At 42.4% G+C, this 22,151-nt stretch overlaps 1 protein-coding gene across 1 annotated transcript in view; it reads right to left on the reverse strand.

Annotated features, from left to right (window-relative positions):
• Positions 1–22,151, reverse strand: part of SWEETIE (HEAT repeat-containing protein) — a 541,573-nt gene that overhangs the window by 330,285 nt on the left and 189,137 nt on the right. Inside the window, exon 12 of the mRNA XM_089436034.1 lies at positions 21,119–21,244. Within this exon, the coding sequence (XP_089292160.1) occupies positions 21,119–21,244 (126 nt within the window). The remainder of the gene's footprint in view (positions 1–21,118; positions 21,245–22,151) is intronic.

Genomic DNA, 22,151 nt, shown 5'->3' on the forward strand with positions numbered 1-22,151 from the left:
GCGAGATTTTGGAGGGTACCCACGCAGATGAGCGCTATCGGGTGATGGATGAGGTCATCTACTACAAGGGGTGCATATTTCTGGTTCCCAACTCGCAGTTGAGGGAGAGAGTGCTCCAGGCAGCACATGACTCGCCATTGTCAGGGCACCAGGGGTTCAAGAAAACATACATGGCAGTCAGGGAGTGCTTCACATGGAAGGGCCTCAAGGGGGATGTGTTGAAACACGTACAGGAGTGTGAGGCATGTCAGAGGAACAACGGGGAGTTGATTCATCCTGCAAGGAAATGGGAGAGTATCTCCATGGATTTCATCATGGGGCTCCCCACAGTACAGGGCAAGGACTGCATTTATGTAGTGGTCGACCGGTTGACCAAGTATGCCCACTTTTTCGCCATCCCTACCAGATATTCAGCTTCACAGGTTGCAGAGTTGTTCTTTAGGGAGGTCTTCCAGTTACACGGCTTGCTACGAACAACGTGAGTGACAGGGATATCAGGTTCATAGGAGATTTCTGGCAGGAGCTCTTCAGGTTGGTTGGTACTAAGCTCACCCCTAGCACGAGTTACCACCCCCAGACAGATGGCCAGACCGAGTGAGTTAATCAGTGGCTAGAGGGGTACCTGAGGAACTACGTGACTAGGCAGCAGAGGGCTTGGATTCGGTGGCTGCATTTGGGCGAGTATTGCTACAACACCACCCATCACATGTCCATCGGTATGACTCCTTTCCGTGCCTTGTATGGTTATGATGCATTATCTTTTGCTGACGTTGTTTTTGGAGACAGTCGGGCCCCAAAGGCCAAAGATTGGATCCAAGAGAGCCAAGACATCCTCAAGGCTCTCAAGGATAACTTAGTGACAGTGTAGAACCAGCAGAAGGTGTACGCAGATCGGCACCGGACCAAGAGACATTTCGAGGAGGGGGATTTGGAGTGCCTCTGTTTACAGTCGTACAGGAAATCCACATTGAAGCAAAAGGGGACCGAGAAGCTACAGCCCCATTTTTATGGGCCATACAGGGTAGTCAAGCAAGTTGGGGAGGTGGCCTACGAGCTGGAGCTGCCTCCAAGGAGCAGGATTCACAACATATTCCATGTCTCATGCCTTAAAAAGGTGTTGGGACAACAAGTGACAGCAGCAGTAGAGTTACCCCCGTTGGATGATGAGGGCCACTTGGTTTTGGAGCCTGAGGCCATTTTGGAGAGGCGGGAGAGGAAGTTGAGGAGCAAGACCATCAGGGAGTTCTTGGTACGCTGGAAGAACTTGCTGGATGAGGATGCCACCTAGGAAGGTGAGCACATTTTGGAGCACCCAGCTCTGAAGTTGCTTATGGGAAAGCAACATTTGGGAGCAGAGGATTGTCATGTCCCTTCCCAAAAGAATTTGTAAGATGCGTTGTCTCTGCACAATTTTGTACAATTTTGCTAAGGAAAAGGACACAAGCAGTTTCGACTTAGGGACTTAGGGGAAATATAGCCAAATTATTTTGCTAGTGCAAGGTGGGGGCCATCCACGTGGAAAAGCATACTAAGCAATTTGAATTGCCTTGGAGGGAATTTGTATAGCTGTTGGAGGGGCCCACATGAGGCAAAGGGAGGCCCACGAAGCCACAAGGAGGAAGAGCTCCTCACTTGGGCATTCATTCACTCTTGCATATCGAAAATCACTTGACTGTTTGCTCAAGCTGCTTAGCCGAGTCAATTGGTTGTTCAGCGACGAATGTCTCAAGCGAGATATTCAACCTTACCTTCGGGGGACTACGAGTGCCACCCTAGGAAGGCAATTTCATAGCATCTTGAGGAGCACCAAGGAGTATTTACAGCCAATCCATTCAGCCATCATCCAGAAGTGCGTATTTCTGGGCCAGCAGATAGAGAACACGCAGTTGAGGGGAGAGCTTCATTGGGCCAGCCATTAGCCGGAGAAACCAAGAGATTCGAAGGACATCATTGGGTCAGCACTCAAGAGGAGTTTTGGAGCAAGAGAGTGCAGCAAACAAGCAGTTCGAATTCCAGTCTTGGAGGACAGCGCAGAGGGCCAGTCTGGGCAACACATGGGTCTTGAGGGAAAGAGCCACAACACTGGAATCACAGTTGGGAAGGAAGGAAATTCATAGGAGGGCTCATCCCAGTGATTTGGGGTAGTTTTTGGGAGGTTTCCCAGCTTCACTCAGGTAGGCCGAGTTTACCAGTTGCAGTAGAGGTTGGGCTCCTTGGGGGTCGAATTTCAGAAGTCTGAACTAGGCCAAACCCTTCCTGGGTTTTGGTGGGTTTTGGCTGAGGATCCGAGAGCTGAAATCTTATAATTTTCTGAGCACGGGAAGCAGTGATTCCAGCCTTTTGATTCCAACAAACAGCGCAGTTTCTGGGCAGCACAGATCAGTTTTAGTGCAGCAGTTGGGCAGCCTTCAAATCAGCATTTGCTCACCTGGGTTTTGTCACGCTTGTCCTTAGAGACAAGCCCAAGTGCACCATTCCATTTATCATTGTATTTTCCCTTGAAGATTTAATAAAATGGCTCAGCAGTTCTCTATTTCCAGCGTTTTCATGGGTGCCTAATGTGTATTTCGTTTTTTTGATTGCTGGACTGTTTGCTTGCTTTGTTTATCACTTAATTTCCTGTTTAGGAACCTTACAGCCAAACTAAACTCTTTGAATGGGTATCACAAGAATGATTCAAATAATAAGTTTATGTTTAGGCCTTGCCAAGCCCATTTATACTTATAGCACCTCTTTGTAATGACCTTTTCCTCTATACTCCAAATTCCTTGTAGCATATAATTCTATCAAAACTATGAATTAAGTGTATCATGCACACCATTCATATAATTACTATGCATCATAAACATTCACATGAGAACCCACATTTTACTAGCTTAGCACTAAAAATGCATTTAAACTAGGAAGGGAGTAAAATAGCTCATGTTCTGGTCAAATGGATCTAGCATTGGTGGTTAAGAGGACAAGTTGTTATCCTCCCCACTAAAGTTCAAACCCAGTTTGTGACACGTTTTCCATGCCAAAGTTAATTAGGGTTGGCAAGGTACCAATAATCTCACTCTTGCTTAAGAGTTTTAAGGGTATCGAGATGTTTTTAATCATTTTTTCGATTGGGTGTAACCTGAGTGGTTAAGTGGAGAAGTTGTTATCCTTCCCACCCAAGCTCAAATTGAACTTGTGAAATGTTTGCCCCGCATGAGTTGATTAGGGCATGCAATGTGCCAGCAATTTCACTCTCACTTAAGTGCTTGAGGGCAGGATGAGATGTTTTCAAACATTTAGTCAATGGGGTCTAGCTCAGGTAGTTGAAACTTGAAAGGAAAAATTGTTATCCTCCTTGTTACCCCTAATTTTGCATGAGGCCTGCACTAGTGATTTGTTTCACTATTCTTGTGATTTTTATTACAATAACAGGTTTATAGGTTGATGGAGCTTTGGATGACCTAGTGGTTGTGAATTCACTCGATGATTTTAATGCCTTGGTTGATGGTTGATGGTTGATGAGATGATAAAATCATGTTTGTCCTGATGGTGTTTTGCATGGTATACTTGATTATAATGAAGAAATCATGCCATTTGGTCATGTGATGTTCCAGGCTTCATTATGGATATCAAGATATATGACAACCTTAATGGAACACCCTAGCACTTTTGGACTAAGTTGACATTATATTGGCATCACCAAATGGTTGGATTCACACTAGTACAAAGCACTTGCCACATTCCCATGGGCTTAATTTGGTTTCACATTTTTGCATGACTCAATATTGTTGTAGTCTTGGTATGGCAATGACGTTGCTTGTATGGAGACGATTGCCATTTATGTGGCATCTTGGCATCATGGACCAACACTTTTCATGGAGTGATCACTCTTAGCACACATGTTGAGGTCATCCTATGTTCAAGGAGTTGTTACAACAAGTGGACCATTGCTTGCACACATTCTCATGCATCATTTATGGGCATCTTATTGGAGAGCTACATGTGCCACTTAGACGTCTCACACTTGCCTTCTCTGGAGATTGTCTTGGTCAAAAAATTTATTATGGTCGATGTCAATCTTTATCGGAGCCTTATTGCACACATATCTATATTACGGTTGAGGACATCCACCTTTCTTGGAGCCTTATTACACCCATATCTATATTTTGGTTGAGGATGTCCACCTTGGGAAATACCAATCATCCAATTGAGGAGGTTGCTTGCATGCATTTTATGGAGGACATCTCACCTTGAAGAGCTACACATTCACCTTTTCAGGAGCTACACATGTCATTTGAGTGCTTTGTTATACATATGTTGAAGCATAAGTCTTATTTTACTAGTTGATGAAGGGATGCCCCCTGTCTTTATGGAGTTAATTACCATTGATGACATTCCACATGTTTTATTCATAGAATTGATGCCTTGTTTCACGGATTCACTTGATTTGAGGACATCCATCACTTGAGGCCACATTGCATATTTACTCATGGTTGGAGGAGGCTCCAAACCAGGGTTGCAGGGGAGCGCCCCCCCCCTGCCCGACAAACCCGCTACCAATTCGTACTCCGCTCGGGAGCTAGTCGAGAGTGCGCTCCCTCTAAAAAAAATGCTCCCTGGCTTTTAGGGAGCGATTAGGGGAGCTCCCTAGTCTTTTTGCAAAAAAAAATTGCAGTAATATTCCAATGCAATTGTTTTTCAAAGAAACAAATAATTTTTGAGTGGGCTAGCCTAATGATCAAGCCTATGGCCCTAGTATTGATATGCAATTCATGGTAATGTTAAAGTGACATTCTCCTTAATCTTCATTTTCATTCTTTTACTTAAATTTTTAACATTACTTCATATGGAGAAAGTAGAATTTTAGATCTCATTCAAAATCCAACAGACTTATTAGTTTTTCAGGATTTTAGGATTAGGGGGATTGCAATGTTTCCATTGGATTTTGCCACACATTAGGGTATAGAACTCATATTTAATCAAGAGCACCAATCCCTCTATGTACCTTGATGTTAGTGACATTGGTTGTCGAACTCCTCTATCATGACCCTACTAAAAATGTACCCATCACTCAAACAAAATCTTGACTTGACATGCTATGTTTTTTCTATCTTATGTTAATGCTTAGAGGGTGATATTAATGACAAAGATCCCTATACACATCCAGAGGTAATGACAAAGATACCTCTGGATATTAATGCTTAGAGGATGATATTAATGACAAAGATCCTGATTTTCCAACAAGACTAAAAAAGTAGACATTTCTCGTGGTGGCAAGAGGCCCAAGCATTAGCAATAGATAATAGATTTACTTGTCTTTTCTAGTTTCTAGTAGTTTTTATAACTGTTGACTCTTTCATATTTATTATGATATTTTTTGTAAACAATATATGACAATTTAAGTTTGAAGTTTGAAGTTGGCAATTATAACTCATTGGTAATGAATTATGAATATGATGTTCCGTGAAAGTTGAAAGTTGTTTCATTTCGTTTCATTTTATAACATTTCATTTCATGTTAGATATTATTTGTTGTAATGGTTACACTTAGCTTACAAGTACAACTTTGGTGATCAATGATGATAAATGTTATATATTGAATTTTGAAAGCTTGAAATTTTAAGATTGATGAATCATGAGACTCAATATGTTGTATTGTTACTATGTTACTAACTTGTGGACGTGGTTGATGAAGATTATAACTTCTAGATGATTGTTGTTATATGGTTCAATCTATGTTTTCTATGTTTTTTATATCTAATTCATCATTCTACATGTTTTGTTGACACATATGCATCAAAATATAATATATATATATATATATATATATATATATATATATTATATAAAAAATTGCTCCCTGAATCGCTCCCAAACCGAGAGCTTCTGAAAATGTCGCTCCCGCTCTCGCTCCTCGTTTTCGCTCCCACTCCCAACTAACCTTGTTCCAAACCCTAGATCTATAGTTTATTGAATATTTTGAGGGCATCCTACCTTCGAGAGAGGATATATTTTGACAAATTGCCCAGATTTCAACCAAATCAACACCATTAAATGCAGACTAATTGCAGCATTTCCAAATTCATGTCATAATATAAATTATGAACAATATTGACCAAGTTATGATGGTTACAAATCTCCCACATTACATTTATCACAGCATTTCGACCAACTTTTTGAGGAATGGATCATCTTTGTTGTTTGAGCAGTTTGGTTACTAGGAAGAGTGAAATTAATGCATGCGCACGGTGGATGACACCTTGCTCATAGAGAAAAGTTGTATGTCTTTTGAGGCTATCTTTGAATGGGGGATCCACCTCTGAAGAATTAATGGATCGAGGAAAACAATTATTATTTTATTGTAAATGGACAAGAAGCTCACTCTATTTAAAGAGTAGCTCTCTCCATCATTTGTCATGGCTAGACTTTTGGAGTTTCCCCTCCTTGGGACTCAATGGATTATCTTTCTTGGAGCATATGTGATGTGTAAGGGCTTCTTTCCTATCAATGTGTAATGGATATATCTTTCTTTCCTATCAATGTGTATCTTATTGTTCTAATGCTTTTAATCGTTGCTTATGTGGAAGAGATTGCTAGAACTTGCTTTGTAGGGTCAAGAGAAGGGTATTTCTAGCCCATTGGAAAGGCTTCATGTGAGGAGTTTCTCCTTCTTGAACCCTTTGTTGTCTTATACGTAGTCGTCTTCCATTGTATCTAGCATCTTCTGGAGTGGGTACTACACTAAAAAACCATTGTGTATGACATACCCTAATGGCATAGTTTTGATGTGCCATTTTCAAGGCCATCCAATTATTTCTTTACTTCGATTTTCAGCAATGTTAAGTTTTTTGTGGTATGCATATGTATCCCTTGTAGTCTTAACCTTTTATTAAATTTCCCTCTTGGATCGACCTCTTGAACGCATTTGCCTTGTTGGATTGGCACTAAGCTTGTGATCCTTCCATCACTTTATTTTCATTATACTACAAAAGCATTGTTTTGCTAGAGTCTTGTGATTCTTCCATCATTTTATTTTCATTATACCACAAAAATATTGTTTTGCTAGAGCTATCTCTTCACATCACCTTTGATCTTCACTATTATAGTTTTAGTAATCCTAACACCTAAGGATACCCCTCTTGAATTGGAGAAGAGACAATCTAAAGTGAGATGATAGATTGCTTAGTGATAGTGGCAACCATCCTGATCCTAGTAGTTCCCTCTCATGTAGCACCTTGTAGATTAGGGCTTTTATCATTAAGTGTGAATTGAGAAGGTAGCACTCCCCACCCAAGTTCAAATCTCGCTTATGACATGTTTTCCCTTTCTGGACCAATTGGGGTTTGGCAAAGTACCGGCATTCTCATTCTCACTTAAGTGCTTGGGGATGGGATGAAATGTTGCTGGTAAGAAGAAAAAAAAGCGTAAGTAACTCTTCTGCTTTACACCAGTGTCTAAGAGAGAAGTCTTGGACATTAATTATTCAATATAATTTAACAAGAACCTATATGGAAAAAGTCCCGATAAAATCGTGATAACATCGAGAACTCGCGATTTTTTCAACTCATTGATTTTATCGGCCTAGTTTTTCATGATTTTTTCAAAAATAAAAAAACTCAATATTTAATCGTAAAACTCAGGATAAAATCAAGAGTTTATCCAAAAAATCACGAATGAGGTGCTTGGTCGTGTATAAGTTAGGAAAAGGCAGATTTTTCCACTCATTTTGCACTCTATCCTTTACGAAGAAAGTGTAACTAGGTTCAGTCTTCATAATGACACATTCCAATATAAATGATGTAAATTATATCTAGCAAAATATTTTGTAAATTTGAGTCATGGGTTACATGCTCAAAATTTGTTTTAGTAGCTCTCATTATGAGCTCTAGGCTAGGTGATAGGTTTGTGTCATTGATGTAAGTATTTACACTTGTAAATGTATAACTTGTGACTCCAAGATCAAGGGCAGAATCATGTGGAAAGACTCCTCCAAGTTCAAGAACAAATGGCTAGTAAAAGTCTCCTCCAAGCGAAGATAAAAGAGGCAATATATTTTCGGCCTAAATACATTTATATATATATATATATATATATATATATATATTCATGTCGGCTCTATCACATAAACAAGTCGGCCTAAAGGCATGATATGTCGGCCTAATGAGTAGCCCTTAATACTATAAATAAGGGTCTCTCCTCTTCTATTCGAACACACACTCAAGATCATTTTCGATCTCCAATCAATGCGAAGAAGATTGTCTTTGGGTGTGAGGTAAAGGAGAAGATCAAGGAGCCGCAGGAAATCAAAAGAGAAGTTTGTTTTGTCCTCCATAACCGTAGGAAGCTCATCCACACGTGCGAGGCTAGGGCATCTTTCTATCTGCCCTACTTGTCAAGAAAATCATTCGGTCTTAGGTCTATTTGAATGGCAGAATTGTTTAAAGAGCAGTGACAAGTGGAGCGAGGGTTTAGGAGGGCTAGGAGAGCCCTAAACCTTCCACACGTGCGAAGTTGCAGGCCATCTCTAGGGCTACATTACAGTCCTTAGCATTCTTCACAAAAGAAGGTTGTGTAATGCCTAACCCAGAATATTCCTCAAACCCCAGCAAAACTCCAACCAAATACGTGCAAATGATATAAGAACCAGGAAGCTCAAACCGGAAACAATGGTGCAACGTATAATAATGTAAACCAGAAATATAAGCAGATACTCAAGAAATGCAGCGAGAAATGCTAAACCATTTTATTATACTAAGCAATAAAATGAGTACAGGAGGTGATCAGAAAGATGGCACCTTGACTTGCACAAGGCAAGTGAAGAAATACACTCATAAAGAATGGCCTCTCTCAGAACTGTGTGGATGCTGCTAGAGAATTGTCGTGTTGTTGCTGCTGCTAGAAAACAAATGATGATTTGGGGCTGCTCCCCTCCTCGGAAAATGCTGAGACTCTAGAATCGGGCTCTACTCAAGAAACCCCAGAAAAACCCATAAAGCTTTCCGAGAATAGCCGACCCCCGAAAATCACCCCCCTTGGGGTTCTGCGCAGTTCCTCAATGCTCTGCACTGCCACTGAAGAAACCCCTCTAAAACTCTGCCTGAAGCTCTGCCAAAAATCCTCCAATAGGCAAGGGCTGGTCCCCTGCTCAATCACCCAGCATAAATCCTCCTACAAAACCCCAATCCAAAACTGTTGCCAGAAAGAACTGCGTCATCCCTCTCAAGACTGCGCAGTCATCTATAGTGCTCAATCCTCCGGCCAACTACCAACGAAACTGCTGCAAGATACTGATGGAACTACCTTACCCGAGCAGGCACTCGGAGTCCCCAAGGGCTAAGGGTGAGATCTCCGAACGGAGACACTCAATGCACTAAATAGTGCTGCAGACTAGGTAAACAACCAGCATGCTCAGGAGTCGAAACGACTAGCTCAAATGCACATAACTGAATGATCCAAATGAGGGGGCTCCTCTCTCTTTTATAGCCTTTGCCTCTCAATCCCAAGGCACACCTCCCCCTGCGTAGTTCCCTTCTTGCCACGTGTTCCTTCCCTCCTGTGCAGTCTCTCCATGTGTCTGTGTGGGCTCCATTTCTGCGTCCCCCTTTGGCCCCCTTGGCTCCCCTTTAAGTCACAATGTTATGCTACTAGGAAGTGACTTTTTATTCTAAAAGTGAGTTATGTCCCCCGTCCTCACTTTTTTTTTTTTTTACAAATAACTATAGAAGGCAAAAATAGAACAAAATCGAATATTCTAATTAGCCATGGCTAATTAGGAATATTACAGTCTCCCCCAGCAAAATGTTGCTTGTCCTCAAGCAACTGAAGTGATGGATGCTGCAAGATCCTCTCACTCTCCCAAGTGGCATCCTCATCCGGCAAATTCTTCCACCTCACCAAGAATTCCCGGACCGTCCTGCTTCGCAGCTACCTCTCCCTGGTATCAATGATAGCCTCCGGCTGCAATACCAAATGCCCCTCGTCATCCATGGGTGGTAGCTCATCTGTCACTGTCACCTGCTGCCCCAATGCCTTTTTCAGGCATGATACATGAAAAACATTATGAATCTTGCTGCCTTGGGGCAGCTCCAACTCATATGCAACCTGTCCAACCCTGTGTATCACCCTGTACGGCCCATAAAAGCGGGGCTTGAGCTTCTCATCCCCCTTTTGCTTTAGTGACGACTGTCGATATGGCTATAATCAGAGGTAGACCTGTCCCCTACCTCAAACTGTCTCTCCACCCGACCCCTGTCAGCATACAGCTTCTACTGGTTCTACGTTGTAGCCAAGTTATCCTTGAGAGCTCGGAGAGTATCCTGACTCTCTTGGATCAAAATCTTGGCTCTAGGAGCCTTGCTATCACCAAACATCACGTCAGCAAAAGATAAAGGATGATACCCATATAAGGCATAGAATGGTGACATACCAATGGACATGTGATGTGAAGTATTGCAACAGTACTCCCCGAGATGCAGCCACTTCAACCATGCTCGCTGCTGCCCACTGACATAGTTACGCAAGTAGCCCTCCAGCCACTTGTTAACTATCTCTGTCTACCCATCCGTCTGTGGGTGATAACTGGTACTCGGTGTCAACTCCGTCCCCACCAACCGGAGAAGCTCCTGCCAAAACTCGCCCATGAAACCGTTGTCCCTATCACTAACGATTGTCTTAGGAAGACCATGTAGCCTGAAGATCTCTCTGAAGAACAGCTCGGCCACCTGTGCTGCTGTATAGTGTGCGGATATGGCAAAAAAGTGTGTGTACTTCGTCAGTCGATCAACGACGATAAAGATACAATCCTTGCCCTGTACCATGGGCAACCCTGTGATGAAGTCCATCGAAATACTCTCCCATTTCCCCTCCGAAATGGGAAGAGGCTGCAATAATCCCGCGGGATGGCTCATCTCTCCCTTGTTCCTCTGGCAAACATCGCACTCCCGGATGTGCTGGAGTACGTCCTCCTTGAGGCCCTTCCATGAGAACCTCTCTCTAATGGCCCTGTAGGTTTTGGTAAACCCCTGATGTCCTGTCGATGGTGAATCATGTGATGCCTGGAGTATCTTCTTCTTGAGCTGAGACCCCTCAGTCAAGAAGATCTGATCCCTGTAATAGATGATCTCGTCGACTACCCTGTGCCTATCATCTGCCACCTGCCCATCCAGAACCTCACATGCAAACCTGTCCTTGGAGTACTCTATTAAGAGTCGAGCCCTCTAGTCTGTATCCATGCTCATAAGAGACAACATAGCTGGTCTACGTGAAAGGGCATCTGCTACCACGTTGTTCTTACCCTTGACATACTCAATGTCAAAGTCATATGCCTGGATCTTGTTGATCCACTTTTGCTGCCTCTCCTGTAGCTGCTTCTGCTCCAAAAAGAACTTGAGGCTGTTGTGATCAGTCCTCACCCTAAACCTATTACCCACCAAATACTGTCGGTACTTAGCCAATGCATGCATGATGGCCAGCATCTCCTTGTCATATATAGAATACAACCTCTCGTGCGGAAGGAGCTTCCGGCTCTCAAAGGCTATAGGGTGACCTCCCTGCATCAACACTGCGCCGATCCCCTCTCCCGACACATCACACTCCAAAACAAATGGCTGCGTAAAATCTGGCAACGCAAGCACTGGGCAGCTGCTCATAACCTCCTTGAGCCTGTCAAAGGCTCGCTGCACTATATCCGACCAACTGAATGCCCCCTTCCTCGTCAAATCTGTCAGGGGTGCAGCAAGCTGCAAGAAACCTTTAACGAACTTCCGGTAGTAAGTACAAATGCCAATGAATCCTCGAAGTTCCATCACCTTTCTCAACTCTGGCCATTCTCTGATGGCCCTGATCTTCTCCTCGTGGACTCTCACTCCGTCCACCCCTATGATGTGTCCCAGATACAACATTTCCGTCAACCCAAACTCACACTTGGAGAGTTTGGCATAGAACTGCTGCTCTTGTAAGATACGCAATACTGTCTCAATGTGTTGGAGATGCTCCTCCCAAGTCCTGCTATAAATGAGAATGTTATCAAAGAATACCAACACAAACTTCCTCAAGTGACTACGGAAGATGTGATTCATGCAAGACTGAAATGTAGCGGGGTCGTTGGTTAGCCCAAAAGGCATCACCAAGAACTCAAAGTGCCTATAGTGACACCTGAAGGCGGTCTTGGGAATGTCCTGCTCCCTCACGTGAATCTGATGGTACCTAGATCTCAAATCAATCTTTGAGAAGAATCGTGCTCCCCTCAACTCGTCCATCAACTCATCGATCCTGGGTATGGGGTACCTATTCTTCAGGGCCTTCTTGTTTAGGGCCCTGTAGTCAATGCACATCCTCAATGTACCGTCCTTCTTCTTCACCAACACCACAGAAGAAGCAAAAGGACTCGTGCTCGGTCGAATGTCCCCAAGAGCCAGCAACTCCTGGATAGCCCGCTCAATCTCATCCCGATAGGCCTTGGGCTGCCTATAGGGAGTGGTGATCACTGCCTGTATGCCCTACTCAAGCTCTATGGTGTGCTCAAACCCACGATCTGGTGGTTGCCCTGGTGAAATCTCCCAAAACACTATGGCATACTGATCAAGGATGGATTGTATCTCTAGATGTACCGTCTGCCCTATAGTCCCTGCCTCTGATGCAAGCAGCTCCACTGCCCACTCTATTTCTCCCTTCCAGAAGACTGCCTCCATCCGATGCGCCGACACAGTCTGAGGCGGATATGTGTGATGTCCCCATATCTTCTCATGCCTCCCTGTCTTCTCATCATCCCACTCCATCTCTAGGGTCTTCTAATCTGTCGTGACCTTCCCTAGAGTGATAAGCCACTGAACACACAGTATCATGTTAGTGTCTGGGATATCGACCACGAAAAAGTGGTCAGTCAATGTGTAGGTGCCCATCGTCACTGAAAGCTCTGGAACATAACGAGCACACGTCATGGTCTGATCTCCTGGGACCAAGACTGAAAACCCATCGAAGCTCTCTGTCTAGATACCTCTCCACTCAACCATCTGTGCATCGATGAAGTTGTGGGTCGCCCCACTGTCAACCAAAACTGATACTCGCTGGCCACGTACTATCCCTCGTACACGTAGCGTCAGATACTTGGGAACTCCTCGCAATGCTGCAAGGGCCCCTCCGGTGGGTGCAAAAGATGCACCACCTACTGCTGGCGGTGGAGGTGGCAAAGGTCCCTGTATGGCATGGCTATCTCCTGCCTCCACATCATCCTCGTCATCCTCTTCTCCACTACTCTCAGAGAAGACCTCAATAAAATGTGCTTTGCCAGTAGCACATCTATGTCCCGATGCCCACGGCTCCTGACATGTGAAGCACAACCGCTTCTTCTTCAGCTCCCTCCTGACATCGTCCTCAATCTGTACTCGTCCTGGATTCCCCTTTGGAGGTGGAATCCTCACATCCTTCCCCTTAGACTGAAAAGGTTGTCTTTGGGGGTAAGGTGTCCGGGTCCTGGGTAAGACATCTTGTAAGTCCCGGGTCCTGCTGATAGCGTCCTAGAGTGTGGCTGGTCTAGTGGATCGGACTAGACCCCGAAGTGGCTCTGCTAACCCCTCAACATACATATAGACCCTTTGTGTCGTGGATAGGTCTAGCACCATCATGGAGACCCTCAAGAAACCTGCAATGTAGGTCTCTGGGCTCCCTATCTATTTGAGCCTCGTCAGCTCAACAAAATGCTGCTCTTGATCCCTCCGATCAAATCGCTCCATCAATCTCCTGGTAAACTTCGCATATGTCGTCACTGTAGAGTGCCCAAGTGTAGCCATCCCGTAAAACCACCAATCCTAGGCCTCACCATCCAAATGCAATGTTGCCACCTTGATGGCCTCTGCCTCCAACATCTAGTTAAGCTAGAAATAAATGTCCAGCTTCTCCACCCAAGACTTCACCGAACTGTTTGATGAACCATCAAACATAGGCAAGTGGAATCTACTCGCTGCACGATGGGTGTCACCATCATGGTAATTTCGGTTTCCTCTGTGATGGTCGCGGGGCCTACTATTGCGCTGGAGCTGAACAAAGTCTCTGAATGAAAGAGCATCCCTGAACTCCTGCCCATAGGCCTGGTACTCTGCAAAATAATCGCCCATATGGTCGGGCTCTGCCTCCTGCTCAGCTCCGACCCCCGTGTCTACTCCTAAGAACGTGGGCATGGTAGAGTGGGTAGGGGTATGCGAGGCCACCTGCTGCGCAGTATCATGCTGCTCTGGCAAATGATGGGATGCACTTGATCCCTCACCAATCTAAAAAACCCTTGGGCTCTCACGTTGTCTGGCCTCTACTGCCGTGAATCTCTGCCCCATCACCTCAATCTGCCTCGACAGATCCTGCACTGATTTGAGGAGCATATCCGCAAATCTCTTCCCATCCTCGTCTGCCATCAGATCCCTCTGCTCTACGTCCACCACAAGCTCCTCCTGTTCTGCGTCCACCACTGGAACACAGTCTCTCTCTCCGTAGGTGTTCTCCAACCTACGCTCACTGTCTCTGTATTTCCTACCTCTGTAACAGATGTAGGGTTTCTCCCTCGATGTCATAGACTGCTAGCTCCACAGGCTGAGCCAGATCTATGCTCTAATACCACTGTAATATCCCTAACCCGGAATATTCCTCAAACCCCAGCAAAACTCCAACCAAATACGTGCAAATGATATAAGAACCAGGAAGCTCAAATGACAAAATAACAATGGTGTAGCATATAATAATGTAAACCGGAAATATAAGCAGATACTCAAGAAATGCAGCGAGAAATGTTAAGCCATTTTATTATACTAAGCAATAAAATGAGTACAGGAGGTGATCAGAAAGATGTCACCTCGACTTGCACAAGGCAAGTGAAGAAATACACTCAGAAAGAATGGCATGTCTCAGAACTACGTGGATGCTGCTGGAGAACTGTCGTGCTGCTGCTACTGCTAGAAAACAAATGATGATTTGGGGCTGCTCCCCTCCTCGAAAAATGTTGAAACTCTGGAATCGGGCTCTACTCAAGAAAAACCCAGAAAAACCCATAAAGCTTTCCAAGAATAGCCGACCCCCGAAAATCACCCCCTTGGGGTTCTGCGTAGTTCCTCAATGCTCTGCACTGCCACTGAAGAAACTCCTCTAAAACTCTGCCTAAAACTTTGCCAAAAATCCTCCAATAGGCAAGGGTTGGTCCCCTGCTCAATGACCCAGCATAAATCCTCTTGCGAAACCCCAATCCAAAACTGCTACCAGAAAGAACTATGTCATCCCTCTCAAGACTGCGCAGTCATCTATAGTGCTCAATCCTCCTGCCAACTACCAACGAAACTGCTGCAAGATACTGATGGAACTACCTTACCCGAGCAGGCACTCGAAGTCCCCCGGGGCTAAGGGTGAGATCTCCGAACGGAGACACTCAATGCACTAAACAGTGCTGCAGACTAGCTAAACAGCCAGCGTGCTCAAGAGTCGAAACGACTAGGTCAAATGCACATAACTGAATAATCCAAATGGGGGGGCTCCTCTCTCTTTTATAGCCTTTGCCTCTCTCAATCCCAAGGCTCACCTCCCCCTGCGTGGTTCCCCTCTTGCCACGTGTTCCTTCCCTCCTGCGCAGTCTCTCCATGTGTCTGCATGGGCTCCATTTCTGCATCCCCCTTTGGCCCCTTTGGCTCCCCTTTAAGTCACAACGTTGTGCTACTAGGCAGTGACTTTTTATTCTAAAAATGAGTTATGTTCCCCGTTCTCACTTTTTTTTTATTTACAAATAACTATAGAAGGCAAAAATAGAACAAAATCAAGTATTCTAATTAGCCATGGCTAATTAGGAATATTACAGGTTGATTCAAGTTCAAAAGAATGAAGCAGGAAACTTTAATATACGCAGAAATTATATATAGATATTTTATTAAGGAGATGAAATTACAGATGATGTCTTTTACAATGGGGTTTCCTGGCTTAAATACTGCCACGGGCACCCTTTGGGGAAAGGGCATGATCTTATGATCATGCCCTTTCGTCTAATTAATCCTAAAACTAAATAATAAATCTAAAATTAAAGACTAACTAATTTTTTACATAACATTGCCTTTCTCTCGAAAGAATGCTTTGTCCTCAAAGCATAAGTAACGACGGATGTTGTTGAAGAATGATTCATCCTCCCAGCAAGCGTCTTCTTCGGGTAAGTCCTTCCACTTGATCAGATATTCTAAGATGATCAAGGTCGCACACTTTAAAAGGTCTTGGATTAATCTCTCAAGTTCCATTTTTTGGTGATGTGGATATCGGTATGGCTTGATGTTGACAGGGTCTGACCCTGCCTTGACTTCTATTGTATGCTCAATTTCACTATTAGGTGGCATCTTCATAGATAGGTCTTGAAATACTTTTTCATGCTTCCGAATCAAATCTTGTATCTCTGGTGACTCTTCTCTGGTTGTATTTGCAGATAACATCTCTAACTGGTATAAGCAGGTGCTCCATTTCGACTCAGCTTCATCATTTGGGATGATGATGTAATTTGATTTTCTGGTGCTTGGAATCCGTGTAGCTTGTACTTCTGACCTCCCCATTTGAATTTTATAAATTGTACTTGATGGTTGGCGGCATAAGTACCTAAAGTTCATAGCCATTGGATACCTAAGACTACATCTACTCCTCCTAACGGTACCGTGAAGAATGGAGACTCTAGATTAAAGTCTTGAATCTGCAAATTGACCTTATGGCATTTCCCTACCTTTTCAATCTTCTTACCATTAGCTACCATCACTTTCATGTTTGGTAAGGGAAATGAAAAGATATTGAGTCTCTTTACCACGGTTGCATCTAAAAAATTGTGTGTGCTTCCAGAGTCGACAAGAACCACTATGTTGTTCTTCTTTATGTGTCCTTTTAACTTTAAAGTCTGAGGTTGTAATATACCTGTCATCGCTGATAATGATACTTGTGGAATACTTCCATCATCTAATTCTGGTGAGAATTCTGGGGCGTCTTCTGTGTCATAATCTTCACTATTTGAATCATTGGTTACTTCACAATTATATAGGTTCTTTGGTTCTTTTCCTTTAGCACATCTATGTTTGGGGTCCCACTTCTCACCACAGCGTTTACATTTACCCTCTTTTATCCTTTGCATTTCCACATTAGATTTTTCATCTTCACGACGATGTGGTGGAACATATCTTGTATTATTTGAGTCCACATACTGGGGTATCCTTCGTCTTGCATAAGCTTTTTCCGCTGTTGACCAAAATATTGGTTCGGATTTCTTTTCGGCTGTTTTTGCTTTTCGTCTTGCTACTTCTATAGATGTAATGTCATGCATCTCAAGTTCTGTTTGTAAATGGGTTTTGAGTCCCGAGATGTATGACTGAATTAGACGAGATTCTAATAACCCAGGTACTCGAGTTACTAAGGTCTCCCATTCTTGAGTGTATTCATCCACACTTCCTTTTTGTCGTAATTTGATGAGTTTTGAAAAGAATTCTTCTTCCTTTACACCTTGGAATCTTTTGAAGAATGCATCTTTAAATTTCCTCCAGCTAATGACATGTGTTGTCTTTTTCCACCACATATACCAGTTATATGCTTCTCCCTCCATTTTCATGGATGCATGTCTGAGCTTTTCGTCATCGTCAGCGATGTCATATATCTCAAAGTATTCTTCTGCTTTATTTATCCATGCAACATTGTTTTTTTCGTTTCCATCGAATTTAGGCATCTCGACTTTTGCCCGTCGCTGGTATGTTGCTACTGGTTGAGCGAAAAAAGGGTGTTGATTGGTAAAGTTATCCCAGAGTTGCTTGTTTGTAAAGGTTGTGTTACTTGCTTCTTGGTGGGGTATCGCTGATTTTTTTGGGGATTCAACTTTGTCATGAGAGTCTGTGGACTTAGTGGAATCTGACGAGATGTGTTCTTGATTCTCTTCACCTTCTTTTAGTAGTTGTTCGGGTGTACAATTCGACCTTTTACACAGACTTTTCAGCATTGTTGAGACCTCTCTGATCCCTGCTTCTGTCTGGACATGGTAATTTTCCATCTTTATTTGTATTCGATTCGTCGTATCTTGAAGATTTTTTATTTTGTCTGCTTGCTCCCCAAGCTTGCTCTCGACTTCATTTAATCTTTTACTGACCTCGTCGTGGTTGCTATTTATTTTATGCTCTGCATCCAACAATTTTTTTTGGAAATCCGCCATTGTCATTGTCGACATTGAGCGGGTTTGCAAGGGCGTGTATTTATTTGCCAGCGAAAATATTTTTCCCCTTTTTTTTAGCTAAAATAATTTTATACATATAAATTTTAATTAATTAAAATAAATTTAATTAATTAAATTAAATATATATATATATATATAACTTAAATATAAATATATATATATATTAATTTAATTTCAAAATAATTTAATTAGTATCATAAATTATATAAATTATATATGAATATATTATAATTATTTAAATTAATATAATTATATATATCATATATATATATATTAATTCACATATAGTGAAATGAATATATATATATTGATATATAATATTGCATATATAACATATATATCGATATATATATGCACGTAATTGGACAAGCTATATGTTATATATATTGTATATCACTACCGAACCGTCACGTTGGCTGACGGAAACAAACACAGTTACGTTTGCTCCCAGGCGTTGACTGTTTTTTGAAGAAATCGCGAATATCACGGCAGCTGATAGCGGATGGCTACGGTTTGCTGGTGAATGTGAACAGGATAGCGGAAACTGGTGCGGAACAAGTGTGCAGGAAATGGCGTACAGCAGACGACCGACAGGTAGAACGATGAGCGGAGAGGGGCGGAGAACCCGTGCGGCTGTGGACAGAAGCGGAATCGATGGTGTGTCGTTGATACGGTGCGTGGGCTGTCTGAAGATAATAGCGGAAGGGACTCCGGTACACAACGATTGCACTGAGTCGGTAGGCAGTGAGGCAACGGGGTTCCCGCGGGATGGAAACAGGTCGATGGTGGTCGTGGTCGAGAATTATGGGAACCAATGGCCGGTTTCTTAGACGGATTGCCGGAATTTTTTTTGTGGCTAGACAATGGAACAACGAGGTATGATGTGTGTTGACAGTGGGGATGCAGAACGATGGCAGCGGAACAACGAAGAGTTTAGGGTAGCGAAGCAGTGAGGGGTTGAGGGTTGCAAGCAGCGGAACAATGAGGGATTGATCTAGTGAGTATGGCAGCGGATAGGTGCTTGAAACCTGCACAGGCGAGAAGATTCGATGGCTCGGATACCAGATGAAGCAGGAAACTTTAATATACGCAGAAATTATATATAAATATTTTATTAAGGAGATGAAATTACAGATGATGTCTTTTACAATGGGGTTTCCTGGCTTAAATACTGCCACGGGCACCCTTTGGGGAAAGGGCATGATCTTATGATCGTGCCCTTTCGTCTAATTAATCCTAAAACTAAATAATAAATCTAAAATTAAAGACTAACTAATTTTTTACATAACAAAGAACTTGGTTGTGCATCAAACAAAAGATCCGAATCATACGAAGGGATCAAAGAGGCTACAAGCACTTGTAGCTCACAAGTACGAAGAAGAAGTGACATCTTCAGAACTGCAGTTAGGGCAGCAAAATAGTTCAGCTCAAGGAATCAAATTATTTTGTCTAAGAAAAGTCTTGAGGACAGCAACTTGACAAGTGAGGACAGCAACTTGACAAGTGAACCTTTTCATACAAGTAAGGATTGGAGGAAGAAGAAAGAGAGAAGGAAGCTGATCTACAAGTTTCAGATCTGATCCAAGGTGCAGCATTTCAGAGAGCAGCAGTAATAGAATATTCTAGCCTTGATCTTGGAATCAACATGGTCAAAGTGTCTTTGTATTGGTCTTGGAAATTTTGTCAAGTGAAGATTCTATAAGAACACTTATTTTGGGTTTTCCTCTCAGAGTTGGAGAGGTTTTTCCCTGGCTGCTGCCTATATCTTGTGTTATTGTTCTTTTGTTTATTATGCATGGTAGCTGGTTGATGAAGTTAACAATCACACTCATATGAAAAATCTTGTTTGAATAAGTCCAAAGGACAAAATTACTTCACAAGCAGTTATCTAAGAAAGAGAAATCATTAACATATCAAGCCCTTAGATTTCTCAACAGCATGGAGGGTTAAGACTAAGAGGTCTATCATGGACTCGATCCCTAATTAGTTAGAGGTGAATCTGGAGGCACTGGAGCCGGAGGAGGTAGCAGTTGCAGGGGAGGGAGGAGGAGGAGGAGGAGTAGGAATAGGAGGCGGAGCAGGAGGAGGAGGAGGTGACACCATCTAGGATGGGCAACAGCAGAGGACAGAGGCGACCTCCAATTTTTTCTTCTAGAGAACAACAGAGTCCATTTGTAGCCCCAGGGGCAGAGCCTTCTTCCTCTAGAGGAAAAGGCAAAGCCATTCCCTATTCCTGTAAAAGGGGCAGAGGAACTCAGCGACTGATTCGTTTATGACATGTAGATGACTCATGATGATATACATTTATTATATTTATGTTGATATTTTGACTCTTGAAACTGAGTCAGGACTCAAGATTCGGGACTTGATTCCCTATTGATATGTGATGTAGCACTATGCTTCTTATACATCTTATATATTAGCTTTATTTTCATATTTATGTGGAAATGCATTTATCTGATGTTGTGGATATTTTAGATGCTAAACAAAACAAATGAATACTTTTTTACTTTTTAAATTTTGCCAATTTTTTGAAAACCTCCAGATTTTAATGACTTTTTCAATTTCCAGAGTCCAGACCCTTGCTGATTTATTCCCGAGGTCAACTTTTTCCACTTGGACAAGAACCAACCAAGAAAATTTCCACTGAATTGAGATATCAAAAACCCATTGCCCCAGAACTGTTAGAGGACAGCGAAATACAGTAAAACAGTTCTGTCAGTTTTCTTTCTCAATTCTGTCAAGATAAATTTGCAGTACAAAGATTGTGAGACACAAACAAGCATAATTGCAATAATAATAAAGATTGAGTGATGAAAACAAGCAAACATTTTTATGATAATATTAAGGATCCATGCAGAAGCTACAAGACCATTTCATAAGAGATTAATCACTCAATTATTAGCCATGCACTACCCCAATTCCACTTTACCTTTTCAATGGCCACAGTCTCACGTAAAGCATGCAATGTTGTTACACCATACGAAATCAAGCCACCAGCACAAGTAGGATCCACCTCAGACAGAGTACGTAGAGTTAGAGCAGCTTCCACACGAACCTGTATTTGAGAATGGCATATCATTATTCATATTGTCCAAAATTTGCTTTAACCTAATGCTATCAACACAGACAAGGCTGAAAATCATTGAACTAACAGCATTCAATGAAGCTGCAGCGGAAAAATATAATAAACTTCATATTCATAACTACACACAATTATGAAAAATTAATTTAGAAATAGGGATCATTCAATTCAATCAAGAAAGTCACTTCCCAAGCCACATGGAGAATCGTTGTGTCACAAGGATTTTAAACTATACAGAAATTATATACTCTAACATGACAACAGAAAATGCAAAAAACTTCATATTGATCCTAGGGAAAAACACAGAATAGTATGTATTCATAAACTAGAAGGCAAACATTTAATTCATTATAAAATCAGCTGGTGATAAATTTCTGTAGACCCTGTTTCAAGATTTTGTATCATATCAAATAGGCTGACTTGGTTTCTATGACCCAAACCTCATACAAAGTTTTGATTGACAGAAATGGAAGCACACAATGTGAATGACACTATGCACCAACAGGAAGGACATGAGTTTTTGAAGAAAATCAAGCAAAACATAGTTCCCCTAAATCCTTGCCGCAGGCCATAGGAGGATAAGACCAGTGCTATCAATCAAACTAATGCTAGAGGATACCACTCCAAGTTAGATAAGATAATTTCATTAATGTCTGAGATATGACCACAAAATTAGATCAATGGAACTGAAGAATACAACCAGTATGAATGAACTGTGAAAGTGAAAGTGCAGTTCCTATAGAATGCTGAAAATAACATAAATAGAGAAACCTGAAGTAGTACAGCCTCAAGGGTCAAAACACGTATATAACCATGAAAACTATATGGTGACACAAAATACTAAGTGAGTTTGACCAAGACTAGAAAAGTGGGCAACTCA

This window comes from Pinus tabuliformis, chromosome 5_2 (assembly GCF_031772625.1).
Source record: "Pinus tabuliformis cultivar Carrire ecotype Pingquan chromosome 5_2, CPIR1, whole genome shotgun sequence".
In the NCBI taxonomy this organism is placed as follows: domain Eukaryota; kingdom Viridiplantae; phylum Streptophyta; class Pinopsida; order Pinales; family Pinaceae; genus Pinus; species Pinus tabuliformis.